The sequence below is a fragment of the Colias philodice genome, chromosome 3, assembly GCF_061535455.1.
Source record: "Colias philodice isolate Cphi_HAF_F1 chromosome 3, ilColPhil1 Martin Lab GWU primary, whole genome shotgun sequence".
Lineage (NCBI taxonomy): Eukaryota > Metazoa > Arthropoda > Insecta > Lepidoptera > Pieridae > Colias > Colias philodice.
The window spans coordinates 2,521,852-2,541,578 of record NC_143088.1 but is presented as its reverse complement, the minus strand read 5'-3'; the positions used below and the strand labels follow the sequence as shown (position 1 = coordinate 2,541,578).

The 19,727-nt window shown below is 32.8% G+C and overlaps 1 protein-coding gene and 1 non-coding gene across 4 annotated transcripts in view; both read left to right on the top strand.

Annotated features, from left to right (window-relative positions):
• LOC149489429 (uncharacterized) overlaps window positions 1-11,103 on the top strand; it is a 54,943-nt gene extending 43,840 nt beyond the window's left edge. For 2 of the 3 annotated variants that reach the window (XM_089713463.1, XM_089713454.1), the window contains exon 3: window positions 7,776-11,103. In XM_089713463.1, the coding sequence (XP_089569589.1) occupies window positions 7,776-10,958 (3,183 nt within the window). In that variant the 3' untranslated portion in view covers window positions 10,959-11,103. Of the gene's footprint in view, window positions 1-7,573; window positions 7,666-7,775 lie in introns of those variants that run through there. The other variant, XM_089713471.1, reaches the window with a different exon arrangement.
• On the top strand, window positions 5,107-5,179 carry TRNAK-CUU (transfer RNA lysine (anticodon CUU)). The gene has a single exon. It is a non-coding gene; the product is annotated as a tRNA-Lys (tRNA).
• Window positions 11,104-19,727: the final 8,624 nt, after the last annotated feature.

Below are 19,727 nucleotides of genomic sequence, written 5' to 3'. Positions count from 1 at the left end.
CTAGGTTTATAAACTTAGTTAGGTGCTCACATAAATTTAATAACCATGAAAAAATAAATATTTTTTTTAATTCATCAGAAGGTACAAATCAGAAATAATCTGTAAACCGATAATTTTGACCTAATTATTATAATAAACTGGCTGCGCTTCGCGGTTTCACCCGCATGGCTCCGCTCCTGTTGGTCTTAGCGTAATGATAATGCTTTCCTCGATAAATGGGCTATCTAACACAGAAATAATTTTTCAAATCGGACCAGTTCCTGAGATAGATTTAAAAAATTCAAGTTGGTCTCCTAATAACACATCAAATAAAACACCCCATAGCTTTCTAACAAAATTCCCACAATATCACATAAATGTAAACATCTACATATTAGAGTTTGACGCTCAACTCGCCCCAACTTTCCATCGACCTACTAACATTTGCCCTCACAACAATGCTTATGGACAGGTCGGCTTGTGAACTGTGTTGGCTTCTCTTTATATTATAATACATAATAATAAAAAGTATATTTGAATTAGTCTGTGGCTTCTATGTACATTGAAAAGCATGCTATGGCAATTCTTATTTCTCCCCATAATACTTGGGTGGTGGTATAAGTGTAGTTTCCGATCCCCCTTGAAGGATAAGACAGAGAATATAAGTTTATGAAAGAAATTGAGACCATTGGTACTTATATAAATAGGGTTCAAATAGATAGGACAAATGTCCTAAAACATTGGAAATGTTCTATTTTGGGTATAGTCACAGAATACTTAATAGTAGCTAACTAGTATAGTATGAAATACTATTTCAGTTTTATTCCAAGACTGTGAAAAGTATTAACCTTCTACAATTCTACAATCATAATCCTTCATCATCATTATCAGCCTACATTCGTCCACTGCTGGACATAGGCCTCCGTCATGACTCCACTGAGCCCTGAATATAGGCCTCAGTCATGACTCGAATCATGACTCATGACACTCCACTGAGCCCGGTCGTTCGCTCGTTGTCGCCAGTTTTAACCAGCAACCCTGCGGATGTCGTTATGTATTTAATTTTTATTTATTATCCTTATGTATTTTCATATTATTTCAAGAAAAGTCTACATAATATTACCTATTCCATTCGTTTGCCATGCCAAAAGTAAATGACAACATTCTCCGTATTTTCGTCATAAATAAAAATAAAATGCAGTCCACCTGAATAAACAAAACTTATTTAAACTATAAAAGCTAACCGATATAACCTCGAAACTTTTTCCTCTTCAATACAATAAATCACTTAACCTTTTGGCTTTTGGAAGCAAAGTGGATCGCCTTGACGCTCCGGAAAAGTATAAACTATGGAGCCATTTTTATTTTGTAATTCATTAATAATATATGATTAATAGAGGATTTTGTTTAATAATATATTGTTATTGATTATAGGTTTGTAATAAACATTTAGATTTTAGACTTATAAATACAATTCGTACAATTTGGAGGTCTTCAAGAGGAGAGTGAACAGGTACATTCTAGGAAAGCGCGCTCCATCTTAGGCCACATCTCAGCTTACCATCAGGCGAGATTGTGGCCTAGCGCTCCCCTATTGTACAATAAAAAAAAAGACGGGTTGCACTCCGGGAGTGCCGGCAGAACTGAAAACTTGATTATTAACGTTGAGCATGTTTGATATTTTGGAATGGTATCCGTCTTACGCTTTTTCGATCAGGTCACGTGTCGTGACGCGAGTTTAAGATTTTATACCCATTACAGAAAAAGTGCTCAACGCCGCTAAAGAAGTTTTCACTTCAAAAATTTAAAAAAATACGTATACATACAAGTATTTATTACAAGTATTCATGAAAATGAGCGGCGGAAAAAAATATTCTGATTGCATATTAAAAACATTATTAACATTGAATAGTGTACATATATGTATTTCCTATCTTCATCGGAGGGTCAAATTTAACAATGGTAATGTAAAAAATTCAATGGAAAATATTTCCCATATTTAAAATTAAATTAGTAGACTCGACTGTTATAATATTATGGCGATTAAAAATCAGTCTTTAGTAACCAAGATTAAAACATTAACATAATGAGAACAAATTATTGAATATTTCCAGTAATTATTATTCATTTATTAATTATTTATATATTCATTCATCTATTTCTGTCTACAGTTTAGATTCACAAATGTTTTTTGCTGCTATTTTTTATTTTTGTCAAACCAGTTATTATATTTTCTTCAGCTTTAAAATATATTTAAAAACTTTCAAAAGTGTTTCACTTAGGTACTCATTAGGTCGCGGAAGAATTCTAACAAATACCCGCGGCCCCATCATTAAAGCGGCTCGACGGAACACAGTGGGGTTTTAGTCGGTAAGAATCCGACATAACCCACGGCTCCTTCCCCGGGAGCCGTGGGTATCTTTGGAAGATTTCCCCACTATAAAAAAAAAGGTACTCATTATAAGTAATATCGATATAATAAATGAGTGCTAAATATTCATACAAGAAATCTCTAATTACAATACTTTTATCACACGCAACGATCTAAGCAAACCTTGAGAATAGTTTGAATAATAATAATAATAGAAAATTTTCTTTGAGGCATCGTAAAATACGGTAAAGTCACGCCACACCACTACACGCTATTAACTAACTGTAATATAAACGCGATAAATGTATGAATAATTATAAATTTTAAATTCTCAAAACGGTAATAATTTACACATTATAATAATATCCATAGAATATAATGGGAAATATTTCAAATTAATTCTAATAAAAAGAATAAAAGATTGTCTTCAAGTTAATTTAGAGAACATACGAAACACATTAGGTAAAACGTTAGTAAATTTTTTGCTTTATTTTGCAAAGTTTAAAATTAAAGGTTTGTTTACAATAAAACTAAAGTATAATCAAGTATATGAAACATTTATCATACTTCAAACAGGTATTTAATAAAACACGTACTTACAAAGAAAGTTATGCCGGATAGAAATATTTGAGTTATGCGCGACACGACACGGCTGTTGCTACTTCTACGTTTAATTTCATTTAACAACCTTGATTAATGTTACTAGAAAGAAAATCTAGCTTTAGTCACTTGTCGCATTTCATACTTGGTTTTCTAATGTTACCAATTCAATAAAACTACGTCTTATAACAACTAGAATCTGACCTTAAATTTCTGTAAGTTATCTATTTATCTGAACAAAAGATATCTAATCAAATATTGCTTTTATTCGCATGAGAATAAGCGTCTCCATTAATTTTCTTTTTTTTATGGCCAAGCTTTACATTAAAACATAATATTTATTCCATTACATTATTTACATATTATATCCAATATTTATTATTTTTCACCTATTTAATTTGAAATATAATATTATTATTCATCTTTATTTAAACTAACTCGTAAGTACTTCAAATACTTGCACAAGAATTAACTCCGTTATCTCTAACCGTCTAATTTTTCACTGCATGCGTATCAATCGATCATCAACCGTGCGGCATGAACGTCTGCAATGTGAAGTGACCTTATATTTTCGGTCAGTCGGCCTTGCTTCGGGACAGTGCCATACGGTGCTGAATCATCCGTACGCGCGGTCAAGGTCCACCGGATGAACCTTCACACATGCAGCGGTTTTTAATAAGACGTTTGTTTTTGGTGTTCAATGCACTTGAAAGCTATCGAAGTTTATGGTATCGTTTATTATATTTTTACACGCTTTATATTAGCTTCACCTGTATGTTTGTAAGTTTGTAACCGACTTCTTTGGGCGGGATTTTGACCCACTTTAAACGGCCAGATTTCGTTCAAACTTTGTAGATTCATTTAGGACCGATGACAATACACTAATTTGATAAAATAAATAATAGTTAAAAAAAAAATAAAAAACACGCGTTTTATAGAAAACCAAACTAAAAGCGTGTTTTTTAGTTTTTTTTAACTATTATAATTATTATTTTGTAAAAACTGCAACCGCACCTGAAAGAGTCATCATGAATATTACGAGTATCTGGAATAACCTATTACCTAATCTATCTAGTCGTTGGAACTTTTCTAACACAGCTCACTTGTTTCAGACTGCATGATATTCAAACGTTAATAACAAAAAAAATATGTATGGATCTTAACTTGAAAATAAATTCATCTTTACAAAAATTTTCTTAAGGTTAGGCCTAAAACCTAACTCCACCCACATGAGAAATCTTTAAACCGATTTAATAGTTTACGCGTGATCGAGTTACAATCACACAAACTTTCCCAAGAAAATGTACTAGACATTCCTACACAAGTTTTACTTTTACATCTAGAATTCTAGTATTCAGTGGTCACCTAACCTACATAACTGACCCAGGCTATTCACATCCCTAACAGTGGAATCTAAAGAAAACAAATATATGGCTTTCACGGTGACTGGTTTTGAGATATGCGGGCTAGCTGAGTTGCAACCATATTGTGAGTTTAACATTCGATAATTCATAATATACATATAGATTATGGCTTATCTTTATATGATTAAAGGCCGATTTTTGAATCCATGGTTAAAAGTTAAAACTTAACCGCCCAATAAAGTATTACACGATAATATTAAAATGTCACCCGTAAACTGTCAAAGACGGGCAAAGAATACATTTTTGAAGTGGTAGTTTAATACGTGATTCAACGAATAAGTATTAATCAAGGATTGAAAAATCAGCCCCTAATCGAAGCTCTATAGTCTATTCTGCCAATGTTTCTTGTTGATTTGAAACAACAAAAAAATCTTTTTTGTAAAATTCGTATACATTTAACATCGAACTAAAGTTTTGTTTTCAAAATATAATTAATCAATCCAACATAACTGTTTCATACTTGTTTTACTTGCCATTAATTTCGCCTCAAATAAAGCAAAAACCAAAATGAACTGCAATGTAAAATACCTATAATATTATCACATATTCTATATTTATGTAGTTATAAACACAATAATTATATTATTATCTCTATTAGCACCACTTTAGATTCAAAATACGTTAAATAACTATTTTATCTAACCCAGTTTTTTATAGGTAACCTTGAAGGTACCACAGTATAAATATACGTTATATTATCTAGTAATACGTTATTTCGAGATGTAGAGACATGCCCGGCTAGCTCAGTCGGTAGAGCATGAGACTCTTAATCTCAGGGTCGTGGGTTCGAGCCCCACGTTGGGCGGAACATCTTTTTTATTTTTTTTTATTACGGTATACTTTTCACGCCACGTTCGCCAGCCATTCATTCAGATAAAAAATATTATTATAATAATATATTTTAGCTTATTTAACCAGTCCACCAGTTGTTTATTAAGAACGGATTGAATTAACGACATTGTAATTTTCAAGTTTTCAAAAACTATAGCAAAATATCAAGTGCATGAAAACTACAACCAAAATATATAAAGATAAGCTCAGCTAAACTCATAGATATAAACAAACAAAACAGACAACATTGTAATAACCTTATTTTTTGTTTAGCGTTCTCAATTTTCTCATAAACCTACCACAGAAATCAGTTAATTACCAAGATTTCTCAACGATTAAGTAACCGATAACTTGGAATACGAAATTCCGTTATTAAATCTAGAATTACTGAGAAATGCATCTCTAGACATCCGATAGTGTAAGAACTGGATAGTTTCTGCTAATGAGGCTGCGACGAGCGGACCGGACCTTCATTTTTACATAATTATTGCACATAGGGTTAAGTTATAACAGGTATATATGGTAACCAAGTGCTAAAATATAGTTATATGTATATTCGTCTTTGATTGATGGATTTGGGGCGCTTATAATAGTTGGAGTAGTAGAATAACAATTTTATTTTCGTAGAAAATTTATGAGGAACCTAACTATTCACTGATAGAAAATATTATGTTGAGAAACATAGGTACCTACTCTGGAAATAAATATGAAACATATCTATCTATAAGGAAATAATTAGTATGGATGTACGATAACTTATAATGATTAGGTAGGTACCTACTGAACTAGTTTTTATTTCGTTTAAATTATAATTTGCGATATAAAAAGTTACTGGTTGTTACAATTTTTCCGGATTGCTGCGTAGGTATATATTATAAATGTAGAAAAAATGTATAGTAATACATACATGTAATATAGTATAGTAATTCCAAGAATTTAAAATCTTATTTATTAATTCTTTTCCATGATAATTTTGAATAAGTCTTAGCTTCCTTGTTACACTATCTTTAATATTGATAGTTTAAACTTTGCCTATAACAGAAGGTCAATCAAGTATTTTACATTTCTATACCAACTTGATCAGTTAAAAAACTGCAATGACCCATAACACACAGTGGGACATCGCACATAAACTGTTAAATTTTACAACAATTTTTAGCCTTTACTATGCATATAGGTTACTTGAATAATAGCTTTTTAAGTCATCAAATTAACAGCAACAATAATTCATGCCTGCATTTACCTTAATAACTTCGAAGAAAGTATAAGAATGTGATGTGTAACGGAGGCCTAATAAGGCGAACTTTCGTTTTCGTTTCTCAGTTTCTCACTATTTAATATTTTGCGTGGGCGTGTCTCTAGACTTAAATCGCGGGTAGTGAAACGTATTATCATGTTATCTTTTTATTAATTAGGATCGTTGTTCTTGTTTACAATCATATGAAATATTTGAATGTATAATATACTACTTTTACTTTTATTAAAACGTGGAAGTCATCAAGAGACTCTTATAATCTTATTCATAAGTTTTTTGTAAAAAAATTGTTACCAATAAATGCAATATCATTAACAAATACCTACTTTATCTCTATCTCTATTCTAACATAAAAAATCCAGTGTATTGACTATTGAACAATGTTCCAAAGAAACTTATATAGTTACGCCTAACGAAATATTGTTGTAACTTGTAACTATAATACAGTCTAATAATTATTCTAACAAAATTTATAATAAAACTAGTTTTTTTCAAATAGCAAATATCACATTGAACTTGTAAATTACATAACACACACACAAACACACACGGTAGCGGAATGTAAACAATACAAAGTCCAGTTAAAATGAAAACAAATGTTATGCGAAGTCAGCAGAACGCTGTTACTCAAACAATATATAAAATTACTAGTTTCTATGCGTGACTTTAACACTATTTACGGAAAATAACTTTTATTTTCATAGCATGATATATCACGCTAAATTATTTAATACGAATGTTAGAAAAAATTATTAATAGTACTCGTTTTACAGTCTAGTATTATGCTTTTTAGACAGCGATAAATAGAAGAAGAAATTGTATTTATACAAACTAGTTTTCAGAATTTACTGTTGTTTTATATTATTCATCATCGTATTATCAATTTTTGCTTTATTTATATAGAAGTGTGTCTGTAAACTACAATTTAATATAACTTTCATGGGTAAAGCCGATCGACAAAATTAGTCGTGATATTCTCATTCGATTCCGCTTTCGATAACATTTCACGATGCCCCGCATTACGATTGACCTCCTTATCGTCGTAGACTTTGACCAAGTATACAATAACATCGTGAAACCTTTCATATTCTAAGTACAAATTCAATCAGACATAGGAATTTATTCGCGCAACACATGTTCAATGATTAATTTCGGCAAAAACGTGTATATCTCGTACTTGACATTTCATTATACCTATCTACCTCGTAAGTCGTCTATTGAAATGTCTTTACCGCTAAATTGCGATCTTAATCGGGTTGATATTTAATTATAAGCAACAAATTTGAGAGTAACGTTTATTTCTTTTTCTTTTCAGATGGATAGCAGTTCAGAAGCAATGGAGTTGCGAAGGGAGCTGGACGCTGTTAAAAGCGCGTTGCAACAGCAGTCCGAATCCGTCCTGAAGCAACGCCACCAGTTAGTGGAGGCTGGACAAGCCTTAGCTGCGCACGAGAAGCAAGCCGTCCAAGAGAGAAGGCTCAGACAAGACCAACTCGCTTTAGTTCTTCGTTCTCTTGTGCTATTAGAGTCCCGTCTTACCCGAGAGCAGAAACAAGTACGCGTGTCACTGCATCACAAAGAAAAAATAATAAAGGCACAGCATGAAGAAATAATCAAACTGAAAGCACGCAAGTCGTACTGCAGTAATTGCCAACAGCTCCTCGGGTTCACGAGCGAGCAAACAAACATAGAAACTGATCCAGAGTTTCAAAGTCTCGAGAGCACAGATTCGAGATTCCCAAACGCATTCGTGAGAAGTAGTAGCTATCGGGAAAGGAAATCACCGCCCATTTTTCAAAAGAATACTAGGCTTAGTAAGAGTTTTCAATTACCGAAAAATGATGTAGTGTACTGTAATACTAGTTCGAGTGAAGAGGGTAATACAGCTAGTGTAGGAAGTAAAGGAACCTTTATTAAAAATAAACAAGCTTTCGTTAGACGAGATGTCTTTAGGAGATCTAGAAAATATTCAGGTAGAAAGAATAACGGCAAACATCAGGACAATACGCAAAAATCTTACAACCATCAGACAAACAATAGCAGCAGCGCTGAAGATTGTTTCGGTATGAGTTATCAAGTCAATCATGATGACGATGTCACTGCCAATCAAATAGCGAATGATATAAGAAAAGCTTCTCTTAAGATCGACCAGCTCATCGGAGAAGCTGCGAAGAAAGAACAAGAAAATGCTGTTAGTACTGAGAAACCTTTTTCAACTAAAATAGAAAGGTTGCATGGTATTAAAAGACAAGCATCAGATGAAATAAAGGCGAATAGACAACTTTTCCTAAATAAAGTTCTTACAGAGGAAGGTGAGGAGAAACCATGGTATTGTAATGTCAGTGATCAAGAGCAAGATATGGACTGTATGGATCATAGAGATTCAAAACCTAATAGTGATAACGTTTTAATAGCTGGACTAAACAGTGGGATAATAAATGCTGAAATAATATCAGCAAAGAACGAAGTACTGTGCAATAATATGCTTAAAAAAGATATGGTTGATACAAGATTCGATAGCAAAAATAATAATAATATTGAATCAACTAAACAAGAAAACTTGAATGAAATCAATGAAAATTGGTATGCTAGTACAAGTGACGCGGATGATACTCCTCCACACGAAATATATAAAAACAATCCTGTTCTTGAGTGTGTCAATCAAATATTGCTACAAAACTCTTTAGATGACAGTAGTAATGATAACTCTAAATCAAGTGAAGCTACAACTCCAAGCCCTAAAGCTGCCACTAAGCGCGTTCAGTTTTCAACATTAAATAGCATTTCATATGACGATAAAATAAGGCCCACCGGTGGTAACAATACTTTGCCAAGGTCAGACAAGAGAGCGAACAAAATAGTTAAATTCAGTTTGGAGACAGCATCTGAACACAGTTACGAAGTGCCCAACACGGCACAAGGCTTCCAATATGAGATACAGAGTATCTACAGCAATGAATATGAACCAATAATCACAAAATCAACAGAGCAAAAGCCTGTGCCGTTGCCGCCTACAGAACCACACAGCGATAAATCGAACGTGCCCAAAATACGAGGGTCTATCGTTAAGAATATCGCAGCTAACATTGAAAGTCGTAACTTGAACAATAATAACTTCGAACCGAAATTAGAGAGCCACGGATCTATGAAGATATTTAACAAGAGAAAAGTGCCACGAACTCCTCCTGCACTGCCGCCTAAGCCGAAAAACTTATCAGCTAAATGGAAAACTGAAACTGTCAAAACGTTGGCAGAATCTTTAGACTCTGAAGCCGTTGCGGCTAATCAACGGGTTGCAGATGTTAAGAGAAACGTGGATAACGTTGTGACATCGAAGATCGTTGAACCAGACTACTGTTCCATTTCAGAGATAAATGTTCCAGTAGTCAATAACGGTAAAAGAGAAATGCTTCTCACGCAGCCTACGGTTGAAATTCATAATGAGCAGTACCCAGTTCACTCGACAAATCAAAGGAACAGTGTGGCAAAAGTGGTCTCTTTGCCGAGGATACAGAATAAAATCAGTGACAAGGACATCCCAAAGCTTCCGCAAGTCACTGAGATAATTATTCCTGATGAGGATGAAAAGGCTAATGAAGATCACCGCTCTTTTCCACCTTCAAACAGTTATCTGGCTAATTTCACTATACACTCTCTTCAACCAAAAATTGACCCAAGAGGTTCGATACAAATGGGCAACACTGTGTCTTCAATCCTCTCTGAAATAAATAAAGGAGTCAAGACAAGCGGTAAACGCATAAATCTGACCGACTTGGATAATCAATTTAACCATGTCACAGAAAAAATTCAAACTAGCAACGCGGAGCAGCATAAAGCTGAATACTTCGAAGACATAGACAAGTTTGATCTTTCCCAAAATTTTGAAGAGTTCAAAATTGATGACGAACTCGACATAATAGTGGCCGAAGAATATCGCATTAGCTCTGGGAGTAGCGATGGTTCCGTGTCCGACGTTGTCACTGAACATGTTATATCTGTACCTGAAAAACAATTAAATAATAATGTTGAGAATAATGACAATGAAAAAAATGTATTTCACGAATGCCACGATAACGCGGTAAACAAGGGACTCACAAAAAATGCTAAGCTTTCTAATAAACCTGATCTCCTTTCTAATATAGAGAACTTAGAGACTGAATCTGTGAGGAATTCTGACATCGAGTCGAGTAATTCCTCCGGGAGCAACAGTGGCTCGTATAACACGGTCAAGTGTGAGCCGAGGATGATTTTGAGCTCAGAATCTGTAAATAAAACTAAGGGAGCTTTTGACTTTTTCCTAGAGTCATCTGGTCTTAGTTCTAAGTCTTTATTTTCGCCTAGTAAGAACTATTTAGGTATGCGGCCACCGAGCGCTAACCACAAAAGTGTACTTAAACCTAAAGATATAAAAATGCGCGTAAGGAATCCCATCGCAACGAACAAAATCAACGAAAAACCTATGACGACTGCTATTAAATATTTTGAACCCTATGTGTAAAATTATAAACTATAGTTTAATTATATTATTTGTTAATAATTATTTATTGTAAAAATGAACTTGCCTGCATAATATTACTGTATTTATGTTTATATTTTGATGTAAATATTTATTAGTTATTTTAAAATATACCTTACCTAATGAACTTGTCTTTTATTTTATTAAATTAGGTAATTCATTCGTTGATGAGATTGATTAATTGACAATATGATTTGATGAATCTATATTAAAATATGAATCGCCAAATGTGTTGCTACTTGCTAAGCGCAAAAGTCGAAAACGACTGAACCGATTTCGTTAATTTTTAAACATCCTTGAAGTACAAGGATGGTTCATATGGAGAGAAAACATAAACATATACCACGGGTGAATCCGGGGCAGACCGCTAGTGAAGAATAAATAAATGTAGCTAACTACGCCATCTCGTGATAAACTAGATGAATCAATGTTGAAACAAGTCAACTGTGCTTACTTTATCGTTTCTCTTGTAGGTACTTACTTTTAAAAAATGTGGTCTTTAATCTTAGTACATAATAATCATAATTTGTTTGAATATGGTTGAATGCAGTCACTTACCATTGTGCCATTAGATCATCAAATAAAATATGTTACATATAATTTTAAATTATTTATTTTCAAAAAACATAACAATAATAAACAACAAAATACTTTCTTACATTTCTATTCTTAACTACAATAACATGTCAATACTATACAAAGCCTTCATCTACATAACTTATAACTAATAATTATACTTCCGATCTATGACTTTCAGTCTTTTACAAGTTTAAAACCTGGACAAATTGTGCTTTATCTTCTTTAAAACCTTCTTCACCTTTCTACATTGACGTTTGCACCACGAACTCTTTGACAGATTCAAACATAGGGTTTCCGAACGATCAACATCGTTCACAACCTTTTCCATAACATGCACTGTATTGTATTCCTTATAATATCTATCGCTTTCCAAATTCCAATGAACAGAACGTTTTGATTTCATAATATTACAGGAATCTTTTGATCTGTAATTTTCTTTTGCTCTTCTTATTTTTCTCAAATATTCTTCAGAGGAGAACGTAGTTGTAGGTAGGTCAATTTCCGCTGGTAGACATGTTCTTAAGTCTGTATTAGTGTCCAAATCAACTGGTGTACCCCACTTATAGTCCAGGGCACGGAAAGCAGCACTCAAATGCAAATGTAAATCCATTTTTTTTCACAAGTTGTTTCACCGAAAGGCAAGGGCTGAATAATGTCCTAGCATTAAAGTTATGCATTTATATACAAGTTTAATTAATTTGCGCAATCATTATCGAAAGGGTTGAATTAATTAATTAATTAACCATTTTTTCTATTGAATTTTCCTAATTATCCATTACTCACATGTGGTATGTCATTATTGAGGCAACTAATTAATGCATCATATGCACATTTTCATGAACTTAATTATTACACAGTACTTAGAAGACTATATAATTTTAGTGCTCGAACCTCAGATGCTCTATATGTAATCATTCTATTATATATTTAAGTTTTAACTTTCTTACGTGATTATATTAGTTAATATCAATCTATTAAAATTCTTTCGATGTTTGTTATTATTATTAGTTAAGTAGATCTTTCATAAAAAATCTATTAATTACTTGCATTAAATACCTACATATTATATTTTACTATCAGCTTTACTTATTATTCGTGTATATGAAGAAAAGTATATTTTTTTTTTTATTTAGTTTTATCCCACAGAATTACATACTTACAATGATTTCATCTCGACCTTCATCTCGAAGTTTAAATAAGCACCGCCGTGTACCGACTATCTGTATCTAATACTTGCTGTTCCCCGCGGTTTCACCCGCATTGCTCTGCTCCTGTTGGTCTTAGCGATGATATACATATAGCTAGATAGGAGAAATCTATACTAATATTATAAAGCTGAAGAGTATGTTTGTTTGAACGCGCTAAACTCAGGAACTACTGGTCCGATTTGAAAAATTCTTTCGGTGTTAGATAGCCCATTTATTGAGGAAGGCTATAGGCAATATATATTATCACGCTAAGACCAACAGGAGTGGAGCACTGCGGGTAAAACCGCAGGGCACAGCTGGTAAAGTATAAACTATAAAGTATAAACCTATATCTATACTAATGTTATAAAGAGTTTGTTTGTTTGAACGCGCTAATCTCAGAAACGACTAGTCCGATTTCAAAAATTCTTTCAGTGTTAGCCCATTTATCGAAGGAAGGCTATATACCTTTTTTTTTTTTTTTTTTTTTTTTTTTTTAGTGGGGAAATCTTGCATAGATACCCACGGCCTCCGGGGAAGAGGCCGTGGGTTATGTCGGATTCCTACCGACCAAAACCCCACTGTGTTCCGTCAAGCCGCATCAGCGACAGGGCCAAGGGTATGTGTAGAATTCATCCGTGACCCTATCAGCGAAGGCTATATACCTAGGTATCCCCCAAGACCAATAGGAGCGGAGCAATGCGGGTATAACTGCAGAGTAAAGCGAATAATCTATACTTACTTAATATTATAAATGCGAAAGTAACTCTGTCAGTCTGTCTGTTACTCAATCACGCCTAAACTACTGAACCAATTTGCATGAAATTTGGTATGGAGATATTTTGATACCCGAGAAAGGACATAGGCTACCTTTTATTGCGAAATATGTAGATACCACGGGCGAAGCCGGGGCGTACCTCTAGTTAATAATATGGTAATAGAGCTGGAGCGAAATTTTATTGCAATAGGTGGTACTGGTAAGTAAAAGGAGCTAAGTCTTAGGAGTATAATAATATTTTTTATTATGGGAAGAATATCATATATTTTTCTGAGATTTTTTACTACAGTTAATCATATACTTTAAAGCATTATAAAACTCGAGTTTTGCCTCGTTTAGCTCTTCTAAGCCCCTTAAGAACTTAAGACAAAAAATATAAAACACGATTCTGCTCATAGTTTTTGGAAGGCAACTTTTTATAGATGAACCCGCAGCCAAAATCAAGTATTTATTAATTACAACATTTATATTAATTTCTATTTATGTTTAAATTTTTACCTACCTCCGCTGTAGTAATTTATTGTTTTTCACACAATCTGTTGGTTGCCTGGATGAGATTACTTGTTAGTAATAAGGCCGCTTTCTGTGTTGTACCGTGTACGTCCTAGTTTAAGTTTTATTGTACCTACTATTGTTATGTTGGCAGCACAATAATGAATAAAGCGTTTAAAATAAAAATAAACTAAATATATTATTACCACAGTATTACAATATATAATAGGAAATAATATTGTAATACTGTGATATTACTGTAAAGTTTCATCCAATTTCCAAATCATAATATATCGTTTTGCGTCTCTCTTTCGCTGTAATTTGCCTTTTTATACATATTATTTTATGTACATGTACCTATTACGATATGTATTGTATGTATTTATTTTACTTATGGTATGTATATATAATTATAGGTATATACGTATGTATATATATGATATCTATTATTATATCTATGTATTATATATAGTATATTTATTAGTATTTTTTTTTCTATTAGTTTTATATTACATAATTATTGCGTTTACTTTTTACCCACCTCCTTTTTTCTATTATGTTATCCCATCTACAATTGGTTGCCTGGAAGAAATCACTTATAAGTGATAAGGCCGCCATCTGTGCTGTGGCCTGTGTCTTCTTTTAGTATAAGTTTTCTTTTTGTATTTTTTTTTTGTTGGCAGTAAGTACAATAAAGTATTTAAATAAATTAAATAAATAAATAAATATCGTTTTGTGTTTAGTTTGAACTTTGAAGGATGTTATCACATATAAATTAATGAATTCTGATTTAAAAGACTATTTTCTGATTTATGTATCTGGTCAGTGGTACCTAGGTAACAAATCGATAACATAATAAAGCTTGAGCATAGGCTTCAGTACCTACTATCCTAATACGAAATATATATATAGGCGAATAATATATATAGGCTATAAAGGCGAAAGTTTGTATGTATGGATGTTTGTTACTCTTTCTCGCAAATACTACTGAACCGATTACAATTTAAGCACACATATAGAGGGTAACTTGGATTAACACATTTTTGATTATGGTTTTATCCCGGAAATCCCACGGGAACGGGTTTTTCTTTGAATACGCGGGCGAAGCCGCGGGCGGAAAGCTAGTGCTATATAAATGTAAAATGTATGTAACTTGTATGTAAATTTGAAAATGTCCATTAAGATTGTACATAATTCATAAGAGTTATTACTAATTATTATTCTTCATACGTACAATTTGAAAATGAAGTAATAAATCTCAATAGTAAGTTTTAAATGAAAACAAAGCTTTATATTAATATTATTTTATTTACAAAATAAGTACCTTCTTATAAATAACTACATAGTTTATAAATAATCAACAATACAATAAAACAATAAATCTCTCATATAACAAGATCTCCTATCAAATAAATCAACATCTTTTGTTGGAATAGGGTTTCTTTTCTGCAATTTTTTTTCATCACTGGTGTTTTTCGTGGTACTGTATAGGTTCCCCATTCCTGATTTACCAAGCCAGTGTCGGTAAAATTATAACACGTACATGTCGCCCAAATATCTATAAATTTATCACACGTATGAAATTTAAATATTTCATATTTTAATCTTCTTTAAAATCTTCTTCAAACTGTTAAACCTCCGCTTGCATGGTTTATTCATATTTTCCCTTGTGACGTCACTCTTCAACATATTCAACTCCATTCTTGAATTAGTTATTGTAAAAGAATTCATACTTATTGTTTCAGAATATCCCAAATCGCTGGTTGACGCCATTTTCGACACTGAAATATCGCTGAAGGAATCCTTTCTTTTAGCTTTTACACGCCTGGACCTCTTCACGGTGTTTAAATATTCTTCAGACGAAAATGTAGTTTTTGGGAGGTCGATTTCCACCGGTATGCATGAAGATGGCTCTGTAGGACTATCAAGGTCTATTGGAAGTCCCCACTTATAATCAAGAGCTCGGAAAGCTACACTTAGATGCAAATGAAGATCCATTGTTTGATTACCGATTGTGTTCTTGCTTGATCGAAGTTCGAATGTGAAATGATAGTTAATGAAAAATATACGTATATTTATATGAAGTCATAATTATATTTCACGTCATTAATTCAAAGGGTTAAATGTGTGGTTAATTAATTAACCCTTTTTTGCACAATAAAAGATTAATTAATGACAATAATTTAATGATTTGTATACATTTTGAATGTTTATATAATTTATTAATTCGATAATAATTAAGGAAAGGTGTGAAAACGTAATTATCACAAACTTTGTAATAAGTACTTAATTAATAGGTAGGTACATCTAAATACGAATAAAAAATTTATCACAAAATTGTTGTTTTATTTTTATAAAATACCTAGGTATATTTTAATGTGTTACATGGCATAATTTATTGAAATAACTAGATTTCCGCCCGCGGCTTCGCCCGCGTTTTCAAAGGAAAACCCGCATAGTTCCTGTTCCCGTGGGATTTCCGGGATAAAACCTATCCTATGTGTTAATCCAAGTTACCCTCTATATGTGTGCTAAATTTCATTGTAATCGGTTCAGTAGTTTTTACGTGAAAGAGTAACAAACATCCATACAAACTTTCGCCTTTATAATAGTATCAGATTCAGACTGAAAAATGTATTTAAAATAGTTCTCCATTTTTATTAATGTTTTTGTTATTTTTCTATATGAGTGAAATAAATTTTCTTTCTTCAAGCTCAGTGTCTTTTTAAGCCTAATATAAACTACGCAAGTCCTTGTTTGACTGCCTATGAACATTATTGTCGCTTACGCCTTATAAACACCAGAGCATAATTATCCTTTAGGTATAGGGTGGATGTACCACTAGTTGACCATTTAAGCGGTTTTATCTTTAGCTATATATAAATAAAACCGGCCAAGTGCGAGTCGGGCTCGCGCACAAAGGGTTCCGTAGCAGCAAATATAATAAATTACAGTTAAATCAACCTATCTCAAAAACTATAAGAGATACTTTGATCAAACCAAAAATCGTTGAAAGAGTTAATTAGCATGCATCACCTCTATTTTTTTTAGAATTTTATACCCCGTAGTTATAAAAATAGAGGGGGGGGGACATACTTTTTACGACTTTGAGAGCTGATATCTCAAAAACCGTTCACTTTAAGAAAAATGTTTTTTAGAAAACTTTATATCATTTTAAAAGACCTTTCCATTGATACCCCACACGGGTATGTACATCGAAAAAAAAAATTTCATCCCTCAGTTACATGTATGGGGGGCCCCACCCCCAATTCTTTTTTTTACTATTTAGTGTCATATTTTTGTAGCGGTTCATACAACACATATTCCCATCAAATTTCATCACTGTAGTACTTATAGTTTCCGAGTAAATCGGCTGTGACAGACGGACAGACGGACAGACGGACAGACGGACATGACGAAACTATAAGGGTTCCGTTTTTGCCATTTTGGCTACGGAACCCTAAAAACGGGTTATTTGTTTTACGTTCAATGTTATTTTTGGGACACAGATAATTGAATACTCACTGTAACTATTGTTCTTAATATCAATTTGATAACCTTCAAAGGTTTTATGAAAACTACTCTGAAAGTTATTTCTGCTAAAAACACCATTACTTGACCACTGATCACCAATATCTGACCATCATTACTCTAAAAGTTGACCATTTTCAAAATGGACAAAATGTCCTTCTTCGAACATAAGAGTTTAATAAATAAATATATTATTTAATAAATAAAGATAGGTTGATGAAATCAAACCACTTGGTCACGGAAATCAAGTGGACAACTCAAGGTTAATAATATTCTCGGCCCCGAAACCTGACCAACTAAGTTCGGTATAAAAATCTTACGCGCGGTGGTCAGCTTTTGGAAATATGCAACATAAAGCTATGACTTAACTACGGCTTATATGGTTTGTTAAATTAGGTATAAGCACAAACCAAAGCAAATCTTTCTTAGCAAAATATAAAGAACCAAGAGCTGACCATACTGGTCAACAATAGGCGAAAAATTGTTTTCGTTGCTCCAAAAGATAACCAGGCCGCTAAAAATCATGAAAAACTGTTCATGCCAAAAATGAAGCCGAAAGTCTATAACAGAATGGTTCAACATTATGCCTATAACAAGACATATAAAGAGTAATCGATTGCATTCAAGATAAATTAAGATTTCCCAATCAACTCCCGATAAAAAACTCTTAGTAAAAAATGTGATTTCTTACGGGGCACCTACTTAATTACATCTTCGTGTTGAAAAAATGTCAATATTTCTGACCAATGGCAGCAAGGTTTGTTTTTATTTTATGGATGATGTTGCTTTCTAGAAAAAACAATAAACTATCATCTGGGGCTGCCGTATTTTCTTAATTGGCGCGTATATTTGAATTTCGGTCATGTATTGGCGCTTGGTCAGCTAGTGGTACATTGACCCCAGTGTCTCCATATACACGGTAATTACCGTAGATGCACCGTAATCTGGTCTCTATCTACCGTCAAGGTAATAGTGTATTACCGTGTCACATATCACCGTAATTACGTTGTTGTAAATATTTCATCATGTATTGCGTAAAACGAATCTCCAGTCAGTCAATTTAATAAATTTTGTAGTGGCAACACTGCTCCTGGTTGCCAGGGGAATCCCCAATATCTAAAAGTTTGCTTGCACCACGCAATCCATTCTCGTCCTTATTTAAATAAAGGAAAGAAAGTAATTTGTATGTGTGATGGATGAATGACTTTTAATTGGCTGCCTAGATTGTTTTACTTCTTATTAGTTCTAGTTACAGCGAGTGACGAATACGTACGTATAGTAAGCATTTAAATCTAAAAACTGTTTCAACTTTAATGTAATTTTAAAGTAATAGAGAGATTTTGTGGTTTTAAGTTCATTCAATAGTTGTTATAGTATTTTTATTTGGGTAGTATGTAAACGAGTGACTGTAAATTAAAGTTTAAGTTATCAAAAATAATTAATTGGGGTAACAGAATTACTAAGTGAGCGACTGACTGCGAGCTTTGAAAAATTAATAGATCAGCAACTAACAAACATTAATTTGAGTTACATAAAATACAAAATGAGCAGCTTCATAATATTTGAGGGACCTAATATTAATTGTTTGAGTGACAAAATTACGTCTTGTATTATATTCATTATTTGGCATATGATTTATTTATACTGAGTGGCATTTTATCTTAATCGAGGTATTTCGAATAGAAAAATCACTTTGAAAAAAAATATAATGGACAGAGTAGGTACTATCAGTTCAATTTGTTTTTGAAAGTTTTATCAAATAACTGTTTGAACAATTTATTCTAGTGTTTTTAGTCGCTCTAGATGAGCGTAATTTAGTTGCTAACTTAGTAATCTATTCGCTCAACTAGTAATTTAGTCGCTCATATAGTAATGTAATCACACAGTTAGAATTCTAATATATCAAATGGATTAATCACAATCCTCCTTTAGTACGCTCAATCTGTATTTTATTATCAACTAATATTCGTTGCTTGTTTAGTTTATTTGTCGATTACTCAAATTCATACCGCTCAAGTTATTAAATCAGTATCTCATAATCAGTCGCTCACTTTATTTTCAGTCGCTCGTTTTATTATTCCCCTTTTTATTTAGTGAGGTAGTAGGCAGTACTGTTAAGTTTCACAATGGAGAGTGATTCTGAAAGTTATGACAGCGACACAAGACCAACTTGTTCTACAAAAA